The sequence below is a fragment of the Dermochelys coriacea genome, chromosome 1, assembly GCF_009764565.3.
Source record: "Dermochelys coriacea isolate rDerCor1 chromosome 1, rDerCor1.pri.v4, whole genome shotgun sequence".
NCBI classification, from domain to species: domain Eukaryota; kingdom Metazoa; phylum Chordata; order Testudines; family Dermochelyidae; genus Dermochelys; species Dermochelys coriacea.
In genome coordinates, this window is record NC_050068.2 from 329,954,914 (window position 1) to 329,978,122 (window position 23,209).

Here is a 23,209-nt window from a genome sequence, read left to right on the forward strand (position 1 = left end):
TCTACTATGCTAGGGGCAGTTCTGCAGTTCAAATAAGAGGAAAGAGCCTTAAGAAACTGTAGATATGAAAAATTATCAAGAAGAGCAGAAGTATGAAAATATATTCCTCTGTCACAGCTCCATTTCTTGCCACAGCTGTCTCCTTCATGGGTTTCTGTCAGAAGCTATTCAGGAAAATAACGAGGGATGTAGTGTTCTTGGTGGTCTTGAGACCTACTTTCCTCTCCAGTTCACTCTATTGCATTGGTCCCAATAAACTTCTAGGGCAACTGGATGGTAAGATTCAGTTTAGATGGTTCCTCTCCAGACAGCACTGGCAAGTTTCCCTGACTTCCTGCTGACCATGTTCTCTCTTCCTCCCTTAAGTAAAGTTATGAAGGCCTTGGGCACATTGTCCAGTTCTACTCAAGGTGCTCTGTCTTTTTAGGAATCCTTTAATGGCAATAGAATAGCTGCTACATCCCTGGGTCTATCTACAGTGTGTTGCTGGTGTATTTGGCTGAGGAACTGACGTACTCCTAGGTAGAAGTTAGGACTAATCATGTCTACATACTCCCAAAGGGTTAAAACTCTTTGAAGGAGAAAACATTTGAACAGAACAACTTAATGTTGCTTCTGCCATTCCTGTTCTAGGTGTAGTTCCTCCACTGGCAGCTCCTTTTTTTTATTTTTTTAAAGCTTTGCCTATCCCTCCCAACCTCCAAAGCAGCATCACTGAAAGATTAGCTAACCCAATCCCCTTTATCAGCTTTTTCCTATTGGGGGTCATCTTCATTTCTTTGCAGGCTCTTGTCGAGCAGTTGGTTACAGGGTGGTCAAAGTCAGATTTACAGAGCCCTGGGATTTCTGGGGCTTTTGACTATGGCCTGAACTTGACGTGACATTGCCCTATTTGGGAGCAAAAATCAAAGATTTCCTTCATCAGCAGGCCACTTGTTCAGATCCTTCTCTGTCTCTCCCTCTTCCTTCCTCCTGGCGCCCCGCCCCCTCCAATGCACAGAGGGGCTGGAGATTCTACTATCAATACATGTTAGTTTATAAGGGGCTGAAGGCTTCAATCTGATCCTAGATCTTCATTTTCTCAACCATCAGATCTTTCAGAAGAAGCTTTTCATAGAAATTCTCATATCTCATTCTGTGTTGTTGCAGAATGATTTTTATCATTGGTCATCCTGAAAGATGGACTTTCATATCTCCATTTTTTCAGCCCAATACTGTTACCTGTGTTTTGCCCTGGATATTCATTCCAAATTCTGTGCTCTGTCTTTTCATTCATCCTTACTCCCTGTCTTTATCTAGAGACTCTTCATCCTCATAGCCAGTTTGCACCAGGAGGGGTGTCATGTATACCTCTACCTGGATGACTTCTTGCTCTAGGCACTGAAATCTTATCTCTGCTGGGAAAGAGAAGGGCAATGACATTTATTCCTGCATCCTTCAACGCCTCTTGATAAGCCTTATGGTAAATTCCCTACAAGTGCCCTCTTCAGCAAGTTCTACAATACATGGATATGCCTTGGGTAGCAGGATAAAGCATCCCAAACCCTTCCTGAAACAACATGCATTCTTTTCTTTACAACAGCCAAAACATAATCTATTATTTAGTTTTGAATGTGTTTGAGTCCCCATTTGAACCTATGAGGATTATTTTTAAAAAGTGTTTTTAGTTGTCATAACTTTGGCTTGTAGATGGGAGAGCTCAGTTTCCTTGTTTCTCCATTCTAACTTCACATTTTCCAGGTCAAGGAGTGTGCTGCCTCCTCATGTGGCCCCTCAAATTTATTTCATGCTGTGACAGGGTCAGGCCAGATGGCTACAGGAGAGTGATAGAAGGCAGATATCTTAGCCCCAAGTTAGGTAGGTCCTTTTCCCTGGGTAAGGTAACTGGGAAGGTTCCATAACAATCAGGAACTTTCTGGAAACAATTAAGGCAGACAGGCTGATTAGGACACCTGCAGCCAATCAAGAAGCTGCCAGAATCAATTAAGACAAGCAGGCGAATCCGGGCACCTGGGTTTAAAAAGGAGCTCACTTCAGTTTGTGGTATGCGTGTGAGGAGCTGAGAGCAAGAGGTGCAAGAAGCTGAGATTGAGAAGGAGAAGACGTACTACTGGAAGCCTGAGAAGTACAAGCATTATCAGACATCAGGAGGAAGGTCCTGAGGTGAGAATGAAGAAGGTGTTGGGAGGAGGCCATGGTGAAGTAGTCCAGGGAGTTGTAGCTGTCACGACTGCAATCCACAGGGCCTGGGCTGGAACCCGGCATAGAGGGCGGGCCCCAGTTCCCCTCACCCCTCCATTCTCCCAACTCCCTACTTGATACCGGAGGAGTTGACCTGGACTGTGGGTTCCACCAGAGGGGAAAGTCTCCAGCCTGTTCCCCGATCCATGAGGTGGATCAGCAGAGACTGCAGGGATCATTCTTCCTTTCCTCATGCTGGCCAGTGATGAGGTTAACTGAGTGAACGGCAGATTTGAGCCACGAAAGTGGCCAAACTAAGGGCTGCTGTGAACCTCTGAGGCGAGCAAATCCGCCAATAAGCGCAGGACCCACCAAGGCAGAGGAGGAAGTACTTTGTCACAATACTTTTAAAGTTCAGATGAAGGTTACTTGCCAACAGCGGGAGTTCTTCAAGAGGAGCCTTAGTATGATTCAAATACTGTGAGATATAGCGGTGGTTCAGTTGCACCACAAGTTATTCTCAATAGGGAGGATATACAGAAGAAAGAACTCAAATAACTTAGTTTTACCTACCTTGTGTTCAGACATGGTCTGGACATACATTAGTAATCCAGAAATCTAAAATGTAGCCATTTATCTGCTTCATGTAGCTGTGTGCCACATTGTCCTGTTACAAGATCTCCATTGCTCAAAGATAAAGGTAAAGATTTTGATCCAACAGTGCCACCCGTGCCTATAAGCTGTGTCCAAAGTGTGTCAACCTCAAGGGTTTGCAGGTCTGAGCTATCTGCCTCATCATTTGGTAGATTAGTCATCTGCTCTTTCCTGTACACATTCACCACTACCATCCATTGGAAGCCACCGTAGATACCAAGTTGTAATTTGGAACTGCAGTCATCCACTGTAGTAAGCCTTTCTTTAGAGTTTCTGCTTGTTACTATGCTGCTTACTCAAAGATGTTGACGTGTAGGATGGGAAGAGATGGACACAGGACAGGGAACAGATTTCAGAGTAGCAGCCGTGTTAGTCTGTATTCGCAAAAAGAAAAGGAGTACTTGTGGCACCTTAGAGACTAACAAATTTATTTGACAGGGAAGATTATTCTAATTTGTAGTACTAGAATTGCTCTAGTTTCTCTCTCTATTTCTGTCCTACTTCCTTCCTTCCTTCCTCCACTTAGTGTGTCATTTGAAATAGGCTGTATATACTTGCTCTACTCTTTTGTGCTTTGGAAGGGGAGGACTTAGGCCAGGAACTTTAACGCTAATAGTCATACTGTTGCCAGGTAATATGGGAGACTGCAACAACCTGGATTACTCATCTGAAAATCTCTTAATTAGCATAAACTTTTAGATTGCTGATGAAGCAAAGTGAAGTTAGGTTAAAAAGTTTAACTTTTGGATAGCGGTTTTCATTTTAATTCAATATATGATTAATTCACGCTTCATGCATGAATGTGCAAGGAATATGAAATTTGTTTTAATAATTATCAGTAAAAAATTCCTGAGCATAAACAGATATTTGGTCATACCTTTACATTTGTGTTTGATACAAAAATGTTAACAAGGAAATCTGTTCCCTTCAGAACTTGCAGTTGGCTTTGTCAAATTGCTGTTATAAAGCCTTATGTGGTTACATACAGGTTTTCTTGGTCTTTGTCTTTTCTTTCAGTAGTATTCTATATAATATTCTTTCATGTGCTGGTTATTTCATTTGGTATTCTATATTCCTACAGTTGTAACGGATCAGCTTTAAATGATGAAAAGTAGCACAGATACTACTGCATCAGATGCTTGATTTAGATTACTAGTTTTCATCCATCTCAACAATTAAGTCAAAAATAGTTGGGGGAGAAAGGTGAGAAAGGTAAGAGGACATAGACAATAACAGTCATATAGTAATTTTATGTGCATGTTTGTTTTTGTTTTGTTTTAAATCTAGATCAAAGAAAGCAAAGAATTCAATAGATAAATCAACAGAGACTGATAATGGCTATGTCTCCCTTGATGGGAAAAAGACAGGTAAAAGCAGTGAAGATGGAGTACAGACCCATGAGCCTCACTGTGATGTGATTAGGCCAGAAGAGGCAGTTTGGAGCACAGGAACTGTGAGAAACGCATACAACAATCATAGTCCTCACAAAGTAAGCATGGTTCATTGTTTCATAACTAAACAGTAGTGTGTCCAGTTACATGGGCACTGTATTCCCACAGCAGTTTGGATAGGTTCCCATTTATATCTTGACTCTGTGTTTTTTAAAGTTTAAAAAACAAACAAACAAAAAAAGGACTTGTGTTAGGCTACTCAGAGTCTAAGTGCAAGATCTAGTTCTGAGTTTCTTGCTCTTAAATTTTTCCTTATGTTTTCTCTTCACTGTCCCATCAATATTTTCTTCCTTCAAGAAGAAATCTCCATCAAAATCTCAGGGCAATATTTTAATAAAAAGAAATAAAAGAAAAATATCTGCAGATAGACAAAATGCACTGCAAGCAACTGAATTTTGCATAAATGGCTTGAAACCTTTTCATAGTGATGTCTGCAGTCATCCTTCCCTGGCAAAATGTGTTGGGAAATTACATACCATATTGTACAACCTAGGCCATCCCAAAGGCAAAAATATTGCTTTTCAGAAATATTTTATTGTGGTAATTTATGTGAATGCTACTTCATAAATGTTTTGCCATAGACACAATAGGAGAACCCCAGCAGCACTGGTCACCCAGGATTCGGAAAGTGCATATCTACAGCTCAACTCCTACCACAGGAACCTCATTTTACTGACTTTTAGGTTCTCTAATTTTCTTTAACTTGACTCACTATGTATCCTTGTATTTCTTATTTGTTTTAGCCTTCATGAGAAGGCTTTGCTTCTACCTCACCTCTGCTGTTAGGTTTTTCTCTGGGATAGGTCTGCTTCTCTGTTACAGTTGGGGATACTCACAGTAATGATGACTTCCAAAATTCAAACAACCCCCCACACCTTCCCTGCCAATCCTCTGTGTTCATAGTTTCTCCTTCCCCTTCTCCTCTGGATAAGTGCAGGGATCTGCAAGTGTTTTCTTTCCTTCCCTTCCCCATGGAGGTGAAAAAGCTCTCTGAAATGCAGAGCTCAGAGGGGATTGATAAGAAGGATAGTCTTCAGAAAGTAGAGCATAATGAGGAGGAAGGATGTGTTGCTCAACATGGAGCTTGACTGGTTAGGTCTGATAGCTCTCAGTTCTCCTATTTTACCTTACTTCATTCTCCTCCAAAACAACTCTACCATTATTACTACATGAAGATTTGGAAGTGCAGCATTTAAGGAAAGCGAAGGGAAGCAAATGAGGAGCAGCCTATTATTCTACCTCCTAGAAGGTGATGATGATGGTAAAACAGGAATTTTTGCCTAAGGAAAGTTTCAGTGAGACACTGGCTTCATTCAGTGAGATTAATTTTTAATGGAAGGACCCATTTTGGGATCTTCCATAGATAAGCTCCATAGCTAGTGTAACGTATGCACTTTTTCTGTACACCTAGTTCAGATACACTTGGGCAGGTGAGATTTAGAATATTTGTATACGGTAGTTTGTTTCAGGCTTATCCTTGATCGTGTCCCTTGCTGTGCATTCTACTGATTGGCAAAAATACAAAATACTAATTTGTATTTACTGAGAAATTTTAGGATGCTTTCACTGATTTATCACTATCTATTCTAGCATCATCATTTTCAGTATGTTGAAGACAAAATAAAACCTGTGAAAATGTTTCTATAAAAAATGAGTTTCCTCAGTGTGCTTTATCTCACTCAAATGGTGAACATATTTTTAAAGTTCCAGGCTCTCAACGCTTTTTATGCATGCATAAACAGTTTTCTGGATAATTTATATATGTATATAATCTATTTATTGGAAAAACAAAGACCTCTCTATATTGGGAATAAACTATGAAAAAAGTTGACTTAAACTATATTTCCATAGAAATTAAACTTCTTATTTGGCATTTCCCTTTATACCTGTTAACATCAGCAAAAAGGAAAAGTATTTTTCATTATTTATGAAATAAATCAGAAAATATGATTATTGCTTAATCTTGCTAATTCAGCATTTTGAAGTCTGACTATTTTAAAAGCTTTTATGAACAAACAATTGTAAGAGCAGATAATAGCCATTACTATAATTTTAATGGATGAGTTATCTGTTTAATAACTAATTTTAAATTAAGTTGCCTTTTATCCTTTAAATAACTTTGTTAAAAGAAACTTTGGCAGAGTTCAGTGAGGATGCACAGAAGCATTAACTGTTTGTCCAAATGCCTGCAACTTTATTGTAATTGGGAACAACAAACACAGTATCTAAAAGGACAACCAGTATTGGCAGTATATTAAGGTGACAAGCAACACTCACCTCATGCTGTGTCAGACCTGTCCAGTTTTCAGTAATCAAATGCTAAACAGCTCAACTGTTGAAGACCTAATCAGACTATAAGCCCAATGCATTTAATAAAGCTGTTTAATTCTCAGGCCTAGTCAAAGTCTTCTGTGCATTGCAGGTGATGGAGAAACAACCTGAACCAATCCCCTTCAGTACAAACAATGGCCTGATGCCTGATTTGCAGGGAAAAAAGGCATTACTGCAAATCCTAATTTTTGCAGCTTTGCGAGTCCCAGTCATTGCCACACTATTATTCTAAACCCTGCTTTTAGAACCACCCACCCAAAGTTGCAACTCAGTGGACAAAATAAACAATAAGTTTAGCATGCCACCCATGCTCATCCAATGTAATTGTACCCTGTGCAATGCTACCATGTCATTGATTCAAAGTCCAAAAGGTACATGCACAACCAGAGAAACCGCAATTATCCAGTGAGCAACTTGTAACCCCATACAAAGAAATGCAATAGTTGTACTTGACATTACTTATGCAACCATTACTCTGTAAGAGAGTAGGTGAATTTTGTAAAGGTGGAAGTGCAGAGCAAGAACAAACCTGCTTCTGCCTGATGTTTGGCAGCTACTAGTAACCCCCCAACGCTTCTTAGCCCTGGTCTACACTGGGGGGGGATTGATCTAAGTTATGAAACTTCAGCTACGTTAGTAACGTAGCTGAAGTCGACATACTTAGATCGACTTACCATGGTGTCTTCACCGCGGTGAGTCGACTGCTGCCGCTCCCCCGTCGACTCTGCCTGCGCCTCTCACGGCTCTGGAGTACAGGAGTTGATGGGAGAGTGCTCGGGGGTCGATTTATCATGTCTAGATTAGACGTGATAAATTGATCCCCGCTGGATCGATCAGTGCCTGTCGATCTGGCGGGTAGTGAAGACATACTCTTAGAGGTACTAAGGATAAGTTTGACCAGTGTCTGCCCTTCCAAAAAGAGAGAGCTTTCAGGAGTAAAAATATAGAGCTTTGTATTGAAGGAGTAATGTAAAATTAGGGAAAAAATGAGCCTGAAGACTGCATACCAGTGTTGTTAATTCCTGTTGTCATTGCTAATTACCATACTAATACAGTTTAGGAAAAATTTGTGAAACATAGTAACTTCTGAGTAGTATACTGATTCTTACAGTTCAGTTTGCAAGAGTCCGCTGACCATCAGAAGCATAAAAAATCAATACACTATTCTGGTTGATTTAGAACAGCTTAGCCACTCAGAATCTCCTCTGGGATAATGCTTTTGTTCATTCCCATACCTGTTGGAGCCACTTTTTTAAAGAAAAAAACAGAAAAGAAGAGGTGGAATGAAATACTGTAATGGATATTTTTGTGATAATGGTCTTTATGACAAAACAATCAGCTGTGGAATGCTTCTATCCCTGGCAGCGCACTGAAGTAAAAATCACCCTTGGAAATTTAGAAATGGGAGGGCAGAAGCCAAAGAGACTTTCATTGTTGTCCTCTATGAAACTAGTATATTTTTCTAAAAAAGAAACCCTTTAGAATGAAAACTGAAAGTTTCTTGGTGGTCCCTCCTACCATTCGCCTTTTGTGGGGGCAGCTTCTATGTTAGCATGAAACCAGGGAATGATGTATGCTCACAGTCCAAGCATTCCATAGTTGATTATGGGCTTACACTTCTTTGGATTTGGTGGAAGAGGAGGTAGAAATAAATTAAATTTTAAGATTGGAAAAAGCTGTTAATAATATAAATTACTACGTTTGAGAGGACAAAACCAAGAATAGAATGTCACTTTTTTTTTCTTTTGAGATCACAGTCATACACCATTTGGGGTGCTGTGATTGCACCTAAAACATCACTTGGAACATAAATATCTTGAATCCATTCTGTAGTATAGTATAAATTAGCCTGACACAAGACTGCTGTGCAATGATTAATCACCCACTTTAGTATGTTATAATCTTCTATTGTATATCACTTCCTGTACCACCTTTCCATGCAGTCAACAACCTAAAAGAGGGAAACTGTTTTCTATGCCCTACTCAGCAAAAGGGGATTATTAAATATTTTTAATTAAAAGAATTGATGAGAGAAAATTGATTGCAGTACTTAAAATGAATTAAAAGACCATTATGAAAAAATAGTGTGATTTACTAATAGTAAATTTGTTAATTGGTCTAGGATACACAGAGGACAGTAACAAATGTATCTGATGAAGTTTCAAGTGAGGAGGGACCTGAATCTGGATATCCCTTACGCCGTAATGTAGAACGTGCTTCTAGTGACTGTGCTCTTCGAAGCAGGAAATCCCACCATTATAAGAAACACTACCCTGTGGAGGTATGTTCTTTTCCCAAAAAGTCCTTTTTGTAACTGGTTTGTCAACATCTCCATTGAGCTTATTTCTTCTGAACACATTCTGGATCACTGGAATTTAATGGTTAGGTTGTCCATATTAATAATTCCTGACGCTTGTTAAAAATATTCCCATGAAGTAATTGTCTTTGGGAATCATTGCCATTTGGTGTCCAGTTTGCACAAGGGTCACTTTGAATTTAGCATGTTTTTCATGTCTTTGGATGGGGATGGTTGTCCACAATACGGATAATTGGTCTGTTGTTATGTCTTACACCCCATCACATCAGAGCTTTGCTGCTTTCTATTTTGCCTTCCAGAAGCAGCCCCATTATGCAGCAACCATCTCCTTTGGAGGCGCATTCATCTAGGAAATTAGTTTCCTCTTATGTGAGAGAGAAAACTTTCTTGCCAGAGATTTAGCAGACTTCCCTAATCTGTTTTAGTCATTACTGTGTTGATACTAGTGCTTTCTCCATGTCATAGTTCAGACTGCACCCTAGTTTCTTTTACCATCATCTCCAATAAATCCATTAGTCCATATGAGGAGAACTCTGAGCAGACAAGAGAATTTGATTCTACCTACAAGTTCTTTTGTGAGAGGATCCACCAATGTGGAGGTTCCCCTAGATATGAGTATGTACATTCTTTAAAAAGGTTAACTTTTCAATTACTCAGAATATGGGGTATGCTATGGAAGCCACAACTGTTGCTGTTGCATGGCAACAAAAGAAGTTCCAATGTTTTGATTTAAAGAGCTAGTGAAGTCAAAGAGCAGTGAAGTCAAAGAGCAGAGCAGCAACCCAGCACTCCCTTATTGGTGGAGTCCTTCATAGAAATGAAATTCAGATGTGGGGAATCAAACGGAAATAGAATTCTTAGATAACAACTTGTATCCTTTTGTTAAAGGCATGCAGGCTTTAAAGCAAACCAGTGAATACTTAGTATTCCAGCTAGGGCTGTTAAAGTTAAAAAAAAAATAATTGTGATTAATCGCAGTTTTAATAACACTGTCAAACAATAATAGAATACCATTTATTTAAATATTTTTGGATCTTTTCTACATTTTTCAAATATATTTATTTCAATTACAACACAATACAAAGTATACAGTTCTCACTTTATTTTTATTACACATATTTGCACTGTAAAAAATAAACAGAAGAGATGGTATTTTTCAAGTCACCTCACACGAGTACTGTAGTGCAAGCTCTTTATCATGAAAGTGTAATTTACAAATATAGATTTTTATTTATTTTTTACATAACTGCACTCAAAAATAAAACCAATGTAAAACTTTAGAGCCTAGAAGTCCACTGAATCCTATTTCTTGTTCAGCCAATTGCTATGACAAACAAGTTTGTTTACATTTACAGGAGGTAATGCTGTCTGCTTCTTATCTACAATGTCACCTGAAAGGGAGAACAGGGGTTTGCATGGCACTGTTGTAGCTGGCATTGCAAGTTATTTACATGCCAGATATGTTAAACATGTATGCCCCTTCATGCTTCAATCACCGTTCCAGAGGACATGCTTCCATGCTGATGATGGATTCTGCTCGATAATTGTCCAAAGCAGTATGGACTGACACATGTTCATATTCCTCTTCTGAGTCCTACAACAGAAGGTTGATTTTCTTTTTTGGTGGTTTGGGTTCTGTAGTATCAAATTGTAGTGTTGCTCTTTTAAAATTTCTGACACCATGTTTCACACCTTGTCCCTCTCAGATTTTGGGAAGCACTTCAGATTCTTAAATGTTGGGCTGAGTGCTGTAGCTATCTCTAGAAATCTTATATTGGTACCTTCTTTGCATTTTGTCAAATCTGCAATTAAAGTGTTCTTAAATCGAACAACATATGCTGGGTCATCATCCGAGATTGCCATAACTCGAAATATATGGCAGAATGGGGGTAAAACCATGGAATGGGAGACATACGATTCTCCCCCAAGGAATTCAGTTACAAATTTAATAAACATATTTTTTTAAGGAGCACCATCAGCATGGAAGCATGTCCTTTAGAAGGTGTCCGAAGCATGAATGGACATATTAATGTTTAGCATATCTGGCATGTAAATAACTTGCAATGCCAGCCACAGAAGTGCCGTGGGAGCTCCTGTTTTCACTGTCAGGTGACATTGTAAATAAGAAGCAGGCAGCATTATCTCCTGTAAATGTAAACAAACTTGTTTGTTTTAGCGATAGACTGAACAAAAAGTAGTACTGAGTGGACTTCTAGGCTCTAAAGTTTTACATTGTTTTGTTTTTGAGTGCAGTTAGATTAAAAAAAAATCTACATTTATAAATGGCACTTTCATGATAAAGAGCTTGCACTGCAGTACTTGTATGAGGTGAATTCAAAAATACTATTTCTTTTATCATTTTTACAGTGCAAATGTTTGCAAGAAAAATGATATAAAGTGAGCACTGTACACTTTGTATTCTAGTGTTTAACAATGCTATTCAAACAGCGATTAATCCCGATAATATTTTTTAATCAAGTTAATTTGTTTTGAGTTAATCACTTGAGTTAACTGTGATTAGTTGACAGCTATAATTTCAGCTGATTCTTTCCAATCTCATTTATCACCACAGGATGGATTTATAGGAGCAGTGGTTCTTCAAGTAGACGCAGCCATGTATTCCACTAACTGGATCTGGAGAAGTTTGCCTAGCTGCACATGTAGAGGGGTGATGCTCATGCCTCATGGCCATTGCTCCTCCCCATGCTACATGAGGCAGCACCACCTGGACACCCCTCAGTTCCTTCTTACCACCTGTGGCTGGAGTCAGAGCTCAGTATGGTTTTAATCTCAGAACCTATCAACTAGTTTAGTTTTTCCCTTGTTTTTGATACTTAGTAGTACCCTGAGGACAGGTCTACACTTAAAATGCTGTAGATGTGCAACTGTACTGGTGTTGCTGTGCTGCTTCAGTGAAAACATTGCTATGCCATTGGGAAAGCGTTTCCTGTCAGCGTAGTCAATCCACCTCCGCAAGAGGTGGTAGCTATGTCAACGGGAGAAGGCCTCCTGTTGGCGGTGCTGTCTACACCAGAGGTTAGGTTGGTATAACTGCATCGCTCAGGGATGTGGATTTTGCACAGCTCTAAGCAACGTAGTTATACCATTGTAAGTTTATAGTGTAAATGTGGCCCTACTGTTAGATTAGTATTCGTCATATTAGTTTGTTTTCCTTGGTGATTCCCTCACCAGGTTTAAACATTGTCCTTCATGTGAGACAGTGATCTCCAACAATGATTCCCACCACTCTATCTTGGCAAGGCCCATGTTAAAGAGCATTGTGCGATCTGCAGATTGTTCAAAAAATGGACTCAAGTGGCTTGGGACCTTTGCCTGAAACAGCACATGCTTGAATAGGCCATGTTGAGGGCCTGAAGCGGGCATCTGGTTGAAGATCACCCTCTGCTTCTGAGAGTGCTGCTGCTTCATGTTCCAGAGAAGGCACTTCTCTGAAGAAATGGGTAGCAAGATTGACGCTCATCTCATGATTGGGATTGAGGCCCCTGGCCCCACATCTACTGACCATCAGTGCCTTATCCATGCCAGTAACCTCCATGGAATCGCTGAGAGGCTCCTTGGTTGCAGAGATCCTGCTCTTCATCTCGCTTGAAGGCCCAGGCATTGGCAGTCCTCCTTGTGAAGCCTCCAGAGTCATCAGCCCTGGAACAGGATCCAGCTTTGGCTCAGTGAAGGGCCTCTCCTTCATCTCTGGATGATTCTGTGCTGCTTTTCCATACTGAAGGATTTTAAGGTATAGCAAGACCTTTTGCAGTGTAACTGCTTCCCTCAGTATCCAAGTGGAGCTCTTCCAACAGAACACCCATAAATTAGTGGATGTCTTGCAGCCATCTGACCTGGGACAGACGCTCTCCTTATCAATTATGCGCTCCTTAAACCAGCTAAGGCCCTCTGGATCACATTGGCTTCAGTGTTGCCTGCAGCTAAGAGCATGGAAAAGAGCTATTTCATTCCCGTGCCAGGATTTGAGGGGTTTTACTCCCATTTGGCCCCAAATTTCCTAGTTCTAACTGTGGTGAATAATAGACCTCAGCAGGGCAGGTTTAGGTCCATGCCCAAGGATAGGGATTCTAAATGACTGGACCTCCTGGGCAGGACACCTCCTCTTCATTACAGATGCGAATTGCTAACCAGCAAGCCTTGCTGTCCGTGTACAGTTGTGTTGACTGGACCGCTATATCAAAATTTGCAGACTAGCTGCCCGAAGCCTCATGAGAGGAATTTTGGGTATTTGTCACTGAAGGCTGCTTGGTGACTAAGACGTCCTTGTAATCTGTGTTGAATGTTGCAGTCACCTATGCCAGGGTGGTAGCCTCCATGGTCACGATGAGGAGGACTTACTGATTGGAGCAATGCCTGAATTCTGCAATGTCCTGCAAGCCATTAAGAATTTGCCCTTTGGCAGCCAAATGCTGTTTTTAGACAAAGCTGATGAGCTGGTAGAGGGCTATGCTGCAGTCTTTAGGGGTGTATACACCAGTGGTGGGGAGGCATCGCTATGGCATTCAACAGCAGCAGCAGACTTCTTTGTCCAGACCACTGTTCCAATCGTTGCTTCTCTCTCCTCATCTTCCTGCTTTTGGGGACAGGCTGGCCTGCTTTCACAATGCTTGAGGCTCAATTATCACTGACAGCTAGGTGCTAAGCACTATCAGACTGGGTTATGCCATCTAGTTCCTCTCCACAACCTCCCTTCCTGCCTCTCTTCAAGGACCTCACTCATGAGATACTGCTCCTCAAGCCGGTCTGCGCTCTGCTGGCTTTGGGAGTGAAGGAGGAGGTTCCACCAGGATCACAGCTTCTATTTCTGGTATTTCCTAATACCCAAATCCAAGGAAGGAATAAAAGCCATCTTCTACCTTTGCAGCCTCCAACAAATATATCAGGTACATGAGGTTCCAAATGGTCACTCTATGAACTATTCTCCATCAGTGTCTCAGAACAACTGGCTTGCTGCTCTAAACCTTCAGGATGCCTACTTTCATGCAGTGATTTAGAAAGCTCCTTCAATTCACCTTGATGGAATGCCTCTTTCAATACACAGTGTTTCCATTCAACTCTTTTGTCCCCCTGTTTTTTTTTTTACCAGATGCATCATCATTGTTGCAACAAATATTAGGAAGAAGGAAATTTACATCTTCCCATATCTGGATGACTGTTCATTGAGGGGCAAATCCAGAGATGAAGTTCTTGCTCACATCTGTGCCACATTGTGCTTGCTTGACCATCTAAGGCTCATCCTAAACACTGGAAAGTCAACTTTGACTCCCACTCAAAAAATCCCACTTATTAGGGCTATATTAGATTCCTTGATGTCAAAAGCATTTCTGCCGACAGACCATTTTCAGATAATTCACCCTCTTTACCTCGGTCTTCTGTCTCAGCCTTCCATGACAGTTTGGACATGTCTGAGGCTCTTGGACTACATATTCTCTTGCATGCAGGTGGTCTGGTTTCCAAGGCTGTGCCTTCACTCCTTTCAAATGTAGCTCAAGATGATCTACCATTCTACTTTTCATCCTCTAGACAGACTGGTTTGTGTTCCTTTGGTGGTTTTGGGGTCTTTGCAATGGTGGATTCATCCAGAGCATGTTTGCCAAGGCATTCCTTTTGTTTGGCCTTCACCAACAAAGTTGGTTGTTACTGATGCCTACCTGGTGGTCTGGCTGGCAGAGCTGGGGTCGTTGAAGGTACAGGGACTGTTCTCCGAGCAGGAGACCTCATTCCATATCAATGTGCTGAAGCTTCAGGCCATCAACAATACATGTCATGCTTTTGGGGACAGTATCAGAGACTCAGTGATTCACGTACTTACTGATGATACCACTATGATGTGCTATGTGAACAAATAAGGTGGAGGACGTGCTCTAGGTTGCTCTGCCTAGATGCAATTAGACTGTGGCAGTTCTGCATTGTGGAGAACATTACTCCAATAGCCATTGGCTTACCTGGGGGTTCAAAATCATATCACAGACCATCTCAGCAGGTATTTCCTGAGTCATGAGTGGTCCCTGAAAACAAGTGTGCTCTTGGTCCTCTTCATAGCTTAGATCATCCCAACAATCAACCCGTTCGTTGCAAGGGAAAACAGGAAATATCGTCTGTTCTGTTTTCAAGGGGTCCTCAGTCCAAGCTGGTGGTCAGCTCTCTTGTACGTCTTTCCCTCAGTGCCAATCATCCCTCAGCTCATCCTTAAACTCAAGCTGGATCGGACCAAGCTTATTCTCATTACCCCAGTGTGGCTGAAATAGTGCCGGCTCTCTGACCTTCTTTCGCTGTGTATTCAACTTTCCATACTGCTGCTTCCCTGTCCCAACCTACTCACTCAGAAGCAGGGATTCTAGTTTTCCGTGATAAAAATCCAAAATTTGCTGATTTAAAAATAAATCTGCTTTTTTAATGCAGTTAAAATGGAACACTGTGGCTTTCATAGCCACAATATATATAGCTATCAGTTGAACACAATGTTTTATTGATATACAGTAGAATCCCGTTTATACAGGCCTCCATTATGTGGCTCTCTGTGTTAACCGAACCACCAGCCACCCAGAGTAGACCACCCAAGCCCCGCTGCTGTTAGCCTGAGGCAGCTGCTGGTTCACTTAACACGGAGAGCCGAATAACAGAGGCTCAGATAAATGGGGTTCTACTGTAAGTAAATGAGGAAGGAGAGCAGTGTTTGGCTGTTCAACAAGTCCTCCTTAACAGTGGAAAAGCATCCACCAAGATGGCCTGTTCAGTGAAATGGAAGTGATTTTCAGTGTGGTCATTAGCCTGTGGAATCCAACCAACACTGGCTTCTACCCGGGACATTTTGGAGTACCTGCTGCACCTTCAGTCGTCGGGGCTTGTGTTCAGTTTATTGAAAGTGCATCTGGCAACATTTTCAACATTTCGTTCTCCCATTCAGGGAAGATCAGTCTTCTTCAATACCATGGTAGCAAGATTCATTTTTTTAGGTGACAAATCTGAGGAACTGTCCCAGATTGAGGTGTCATTGAGGTGGTTTTGGAACAAATTGATACACTAAACAGTAATAAGTCACCAGGACCAGATGGTATTGACCCAAGAGCTCTGAAGGAACTCGGATGTGAAATTGCAGAACTATTAACTGTAGTCTGTAACCTATCATTTAAATCAACTTCTGTACCAAATGACTGGAGGATAGCTAACGTGATGCCTGTTTTTCAAAAGGGCTCCAGAGGTGATCCTGGCAATTTATAGGCCCATTTGCCCGGTACTAAAGTCAGGCTAACTGGCTGAAACTATAGTAAAGAACAAAATTATCCGATGTGTAGATGAACATAATTTGTTGGGGAATAGTCAACATGGTTTTTGTAAAGGGAAATTGTGCCTCACCAATCTAATAGAATTCTTTGAGGGGTCAACAAGCATGTGGACAAGGGGGATCCAATGGATATAGTGTACTTAAATCTTCAGAAAGATTTGACAAGGTCCCTCACCAAAGGCTGTTAAGCAAAGTAAGCTGTCATGGGATAAGAGGGAAGGTCTTCTCATGGATTGGTAACTTTGTTAAAAGATAGGAAACAAAGGATAGGAATAAATGGTCAGTTTTCAAACTGGAAAGAGGTGAATAGTGGTGTCCCAAAGGGGTCTGTCCTGGGACCAGTCGTATTCAACATATTCATAAATGATCTGGAAAAAGGGGTAAACAGTGCAGTGGCAAAATGCACAGATGATACAAAACTACTCGAGATAGTTAAGTCCCAGGCAGACTGCAAAGAGCTACAAAAGGATGTCTCAAGAATAGGGACTGGGGAACAAAATAGCAGATGAAATTCAATATTGATAAATCCAAAGTAATCCGCATTGGAAAACATAATCCTAATTATACATATCAAATGAAGGGATCTAAATTAGCTGTTGCCACTCAAGAAGGAGATCTTGGAGTCATTGTGGATAGTTCTCTTAAAACATCCACTCAATGTGTGGCCTTCATCTACAACCCCTGGTTTCAGGGGAAATTTCGTCAAAATTGACATGGTACCCTGGAATGTTTTGATTTCGATGAATCAGCAAATGCTGACAAAGTCCATCTAAATTTTTTCTTTTTTCTGTTAAAATATTGTTATGAATGAAGGTTTCTTGATTCTCAGACATATTTCTATGTTAATTCTATGTACATGACTCAAGCCTCAATTTCCAGTTAGCGGAATACATGGCTGCATCTACTTGAAGAACCACTGATCCTATAAATCCATCCTGTGGTGGTAAAGGACATTTGAAAGAATCAGCTGGAATTATAGCTGTCAACTAATCACAGTTAACTCAAGCGATTTAACTCAAAATATATTTTCTCTTTCACATTTAGAATACTTATGTGGAAGAGGTAGATTGGAATATTTAAACTATAGTGTGTAATAATTATTTGTAGCCTACAAAGGCAATAGTGAAATTGGAACTGATTAACTTCAGTTCTTAATAATACTTGTACTGTTTATAGCTGACTTAGAACAGCGCTTCCTTAGCTCTTGTCCCCTAATGCCCCTACTCTACTTGCGCTACATTGATGACATCTTCATTGTCTGGATGCCTAGAAAAGAAGCCCTTGAGGGTGGACTAGATGATCATAATGGTCCCTTCTGACCTTCATATCTCTGAATTCCACCCTGATCTCAACAATTTCCATTCCACCATCAACCTCAGCCTAGACCAATCCACACAAGCGGTCCATTTCCTGGACACTACTGTGCTAATAAGTGATGATCACATAACCATCACCGTATACCAGAAACCTACTGACCGCTATACTTACCTACATGCCTCCAGCTTCCATCCAGGACATACCACACGATCCATTGTCTACAGCCAAGCTCTAAGATACAACCGCATTTGCTCCAATCCCTCAGATGCCAACTCTGTCCACATATTTATTCAAGTGATACCATCATAGAACCTAATCACATTAGCCACGACATCGGGGCTCGTTCACCTGCACATCTACCAATGTGATATATGCCTATATGGCTATAATAAATCTACATGATCAACTACAGCTACAATTTAAGGAAACTAAACTGATTTAATTTTAATTTCGATGTAAATAGGAGACAACTGTTTTCTGGTGATATATGCTATCATGTGCAAGCAACGCCTCTCTGCCATGTACATTGGCCAAACCAGATGTTCTCTATGCAAAAGAATAAATGGATACAAATCTGGCATCAGGAATCATAACATTCAAAAACCAGTAGGAGAACACTTCAGCCTCTCTGGCCACTCAGTAACAGATTTAAAGGTGGCAATTTTGCAACAGAAAAGCTTCAAAACCAGACTCCAACGAGAAACTGCTGAGCTTGAATTAATATGCAAACTAGATACCATTAACTTGGGTTTGAATAGGGAGTGGGAGTGGCTGGGTCATTACACATATTAAATCTATTTCCCCATGTTAAGTATCTTCACACCTTCTTGTCAACTGTCTAAATGAGCCATCTTGATTATTACTACAAAAGTTTTATTTTCTCCTGTTGATAATAGCTCATCTTAATTAATTAGCCTCTTACTCTACCTTTTCACGTTCTCTTTATGTATGTGTATATATCTATCTATCTTTTTATTATATGTTCCATTCTATGCATCCGATGAAGTGGGCTGTAGCCCATGAAAGCTTATGCTCAAATAAATTTGTTAATCTCTCTAAGGTGCCACAAGTACTCCTGTTATTTTTATGGATACAGACTAACATGGCTGCTACTCTGAAACCTGTACTGTTTGTTGTTCTATTTCCAGTGAAACTGGAAAATTAAAATGAGTGGATTTATTATAGTTAACTTTAGTAATTGGCATTTTAAATAAAGAGGATGGAGTATTTAAACTGAATTAATGCCAGTGTATCTCTTAATTGCAGGATACCCCTAAATCAGGTACTAGTTGCAGTTCACGATGTTCAAGTTCCAGACAGGATTCTGAGAGCACAAGGCCTGAATCGGAAACAGAAGATGTGCTATGGGAAGATCTGTTGCACTGTGCAGAATGCCGGTCTTCCTGTACCAGTGAGACAGATGTAGAAAACCCTCAGGTTAATCCTTGTGTGAAAAAAGAATATAGAGATGACCCATTTCATCAGGTTGGTGTCCTGTAATTATTTTTATTTTCTAATGGAGTACTCGCTACCTGCAGTCCTAACAGCTTTATGAAGTGTTCAGGAGTTAGAACTGGGGAGAGAAACTTACATTAAATGAAAATAACAGAAATTAAATGCTGAATTAGTAGCAACGTTCTGATTTAAATCCTTTAAAACATGGAAAATTTTATCATGGGAGATGTAGTCCAGCTAGGGAGCCTCGCCCATAGAGGGAATATGGGGGTCATGAAGCACCAAAACTACAACTCCTATAAGGCACCACAGCTTTTAACTTGCTTCTAACTCAGCATAACATTAACATATTTTATTTTAGGTTAATTTTTTGTTTTAAGGGCAATATCTATTAATAGATAAGTGTAAGACAGTCATACAATTCATGAATGCATGATGATCAGAGCAATTATACTTCATTACTGCAGTGCAGATTTACAAAACTAATCTTTGAATTAGACACAGATCAAACAGGACTTCTTAGAGACATTCTTAGTTTACGTATGGGGCTGTAAATGAAAATTGTATACATTCACATGCATATTTAGAAAATACGGGTATTAAAAGTGTTTAAAATTCATCAGTTTCTCTAAAATATATATTCTGTTATGTAATGATTAATATTGTAATTTTGGTTCTTGTATGATTTGCGTATACTTCCTAAACAGTTATTTTTAAACAAATACAGCAGCTGTGTTAGAACTTAAAAAAAGAAAAAAGAAAAAATAATTTTCCAATATAAACTGAATATTTTAATTTGCATATTTGACAAAAATGGAGATTGCAGTTTAGCTTTTAGTTTTACTATTTACTATCTTTTGTTCTATTTAGAGTTACACTTTACTTAAATTTCAGATCAAGAATAAAATAAGTAAACTTACAATAGAATGGTATTATACCAGATGTGTTATCTTTACTTTTCTGCAGATGTTTGTTTTTGCACAGAAAATGTTCATTTGTGCATTTTTTAAAAAAAGGGAGAATGCTCCCAGTGGTTTTTACTCCATGAAAGGAAAATCCTTTATCGTTTTTAAATTCCACTCCACTCTGTCCCTACAACTAACCAGATTTAAAGGTCATTTTAGTAATGTGGTTGGGGAAGGGATTGGAATGGGGGCAGGGAAGGGGTGGTAAGAGGTGGGGCGGGGCCTCATGGACTAGATGAGCAGTCTGAGGTATGAAGTTTAGCATGCATGATTCTTCGTTGTGAGTAGTTGGAAAGAATGTTTGTTAAAAGTGGCAACATATTTTGTATGAATAGTTACTTTAAAAAGTTCCAGCCATTACAGCTATGTTGATAGACTGTTAGTGTAGATCATCATCAGTGTTACTGACCACATAAGGAATAGTTACAGGTGTTTATATTATGTTAAAACTCCTCTTCACATTAGTTTTTAAAAAGTTAATACATTGACTTTTAATAGCATACTATATTATTCTTCCTTTTTTTTTCATTTTTGACTATACTTTTGTATCATTGTATGAAAAGGTTTCAGTGATGCGGCCCTCGAGCCAATGTACTAGTCCTCATGTGGCCATTGTGGTGATTTGAGTTTGAGATCCCTGGTTTAGGCTATGTCTATGCTTATGATGGTGTGTAGCGTACATATGCAGCACACACCCCTAGCAGAGGTGTGTATATATAGCAGTGAAGACAATGAGGCAGTACTTACGTGTGTAAAGGCACACCACAACTTCAGAGTATATATCCTACACAGCTCTCTACACACCCAAACAGTGCTTCCCTTGTCTACACTGATATTTTTAGCAGTCTAACATCCTGCTGCTAGAGCCTTTCCATTGTCCATTGTCTATCGTCCTGCTGCTGGAGCTTTTCCCCCGCTGCAGAGAGCTGCCAGAGCTTTTTCCTGTCACAGTGGGTAGCAACAGGGAAAGTATCTGGCAACTTCCCTCTGCCTCCTCCCTGCCACTGCTTTTTGTTGCTGCGTGTAGCTACATGCTGCAGTGTGGACACAGCCTGCGTTTTTACTACAGCATGTACCTTCACACACCCTACATACCACTGCCAGTATAGATAGGGCCATAAAGTACACCGATGTCAGTGTCTTTGAGGGCGTTGTTCTGAAAGAACCAGGTTCTTCAAGATCACCAGCACTTCCAGACATTTTGTTACTCTGTAGCCTTCCCAAGTTGCATTTTGGGGTAAGGCATTTTCAGAGATAAAGCATAGCTGTGCTAGCAAAATCCCCAAATATAGACTGTTTTGCTAGTATAGCTGCATTCCCAATAGGAGCATTTGCCAGTATTCCTACACCAGTAAAGCACTCCAAGTGTAGATATAACATAGACATAGCCTTAGATTTCTAAAAAGCTCCAGATAGCGCAAATATATTAATGATGACATCTCAACCTACAAACCAAAAAATGAAATCATAATGGGTGATTTCAACGATATTCATATTGCCTGTGTAAATGTCATCTTAAGGCATGATACAGAGAAAATTTCTAGACACCGTAAATGACTGCTTCTGTAAATGACTGTAGAAGCGAGTCCTGGAACTCACAAAGGCAGAGGAAATTCTTTATTTAGTCGTAAATGGAGCACAGCATCTAGTCCAAGAAATAACTATAGCTGAACAGCTCAGTAATAGTGACCATAATGTAATTAAATTTAACATGCTTGTAGGAAGGGAAAATTTAAAAAAAAAACAAAAACAAAACACCACTTCAGTAACATTTAACTTCACTTATGGAAATTAAAAAGAGTAGTCACAAGGGTAAAAGGCCTGCAAGCAGCACAGAGACTATTTTTAAATACGTCATATTAAAGGCTCAGATTAAATGTATATCCCAAATTAAAAAAGACAGTAGTAGAATGAAAAGAATGCCACCATGGTTTAATAGCAGAGTAATGGGGACCATTAGAGGCAAAATGACTTCCTTTAAAATTTGGAATTCAAATCCTCATGAGGAAAATAGGAAGGAGAACAAACTCTGGCAAGTAACTTGTAAAAATGTAAGGCAGACCAAAAAAGAATTGGAGAAGCAACTTGCTAAAGATGCAAAAACTAACAGTAATTTTTTTAAGTACATCAGAAGCCTGCCACATAGTCAGTGGGGCCTCTATATGACAAAGGTGTTAAAGAAACCTTAAGGGAAGACAAGGCCGTTGCAGAGTAGCTAAATAAATTCTTTGCATTGGTCTTCACTGCAGAGGATGTGGGGGAGATATCCACATTGGAGCTATTCTTTTTGGGTGAAAAATCTGAAGTATTGTCCCAAATTGATGCATCAATTGAAGATTTTTTAAAATAAATTGACAAATTAAGTGCCGGATGACACTTAAGGACCAGATGCTATCCACCCAATAGTTCTGAAGGAACTCAAATATGAAATTGCAGAACTACTGACTGTAGTATGTAACCTATCACTGAAATCAGCCTCTGCGCCGGATGACTGGAAGGTAGATAATGTAACACTGATTTAAAAAAAAAAAAAAAAAAAAAAGGCTCCAGCAGAGATCCTGGGTGAGCTGAACTTCAGTACTGGGCAAACTTGTTAAAAACTATAGTACAGAATAGAATTATCAGACACCTACATAAACACAATATGTTGGGGAAGAGTCAACACAGCTTTTGTAAAGGGAAATCATGCCTTACCAATATACAGTAAAAGCTGTGTTAGCTGGCACTTTACCAATTGGAAAGCTCTGTAATCCAGCATTTCGGGAGGGGGCTCTAGGAGGGATTTGGGGTGCGGGAAGGGGTTCAGGGCAAGGGATTGGGGAGCAGGAGGGGTTTTGGGGTGCCAGATCTGGGCGGCACTCACCTCAGGCGGCTCCCCCCAAACGGTGACATGTTGCTGCTGCTGCTATCTGGAGGCATGGCCAGGTGGTTCTGCGCGCTGTCTTTTCCTTCAGGCGCCACTCCTGCAGCTCCCACTGGACAAAGTCAATACTCCTAGGCAGAGGAATGGTGCGGGGGTTCCGTGAGCCAGAGCCCATATAGGAGCAGCAGGGACATGTCACCATTTGCATGGAGCCGCCCAAGGTGAATGCTGAATCCAGCATCCCAAAAATCCTCCTGTGCCCCAACCCTCTGCTCCGAGCCCCCTCCCGCACCCAAACTCCCTCCCAGAACCCACTCCTCCTCCCTCACCTCAGCCCTGAGCCCTCTACTATACCTCCCTTTTAGTTAA

General features: G+C 40.3%; 1 protein-coding gene across 9 annotated transcripts in view; it reads left to right on the plus strand.

The window, feature by feature from the left end:
* The window catches only part of PHTF2 (putative homeodomain transcription factor 2), a 156,877-nt gene that overhangs the window by 96,538 nt on the left and 37,130 nt on the right, over positions 1 to 23,209 (plus strand). For all 9 annotated transcript variants that reach the window (XM_038396671.1, XM_043497647.1, XM_043497639.1 and 6 more), the window contains 3 exons: positions 4,123 to 4,324; positions 8,740 to 8,898; positions 18,824 to 19,042. In XM_038396671.1, coding sequence (XP_038252599.1) covers positions 4,123 to 4,324; positions 8,740 to 8,898; positions 18,824 to 19,042 — 580 coding nt within the window. The remainder of the gene's footprint in view (positions 1 to 4,122; positions 4,325 to 8,739; positions 8,899 to 18,823; positions 19,043 to 23,209) is intronic.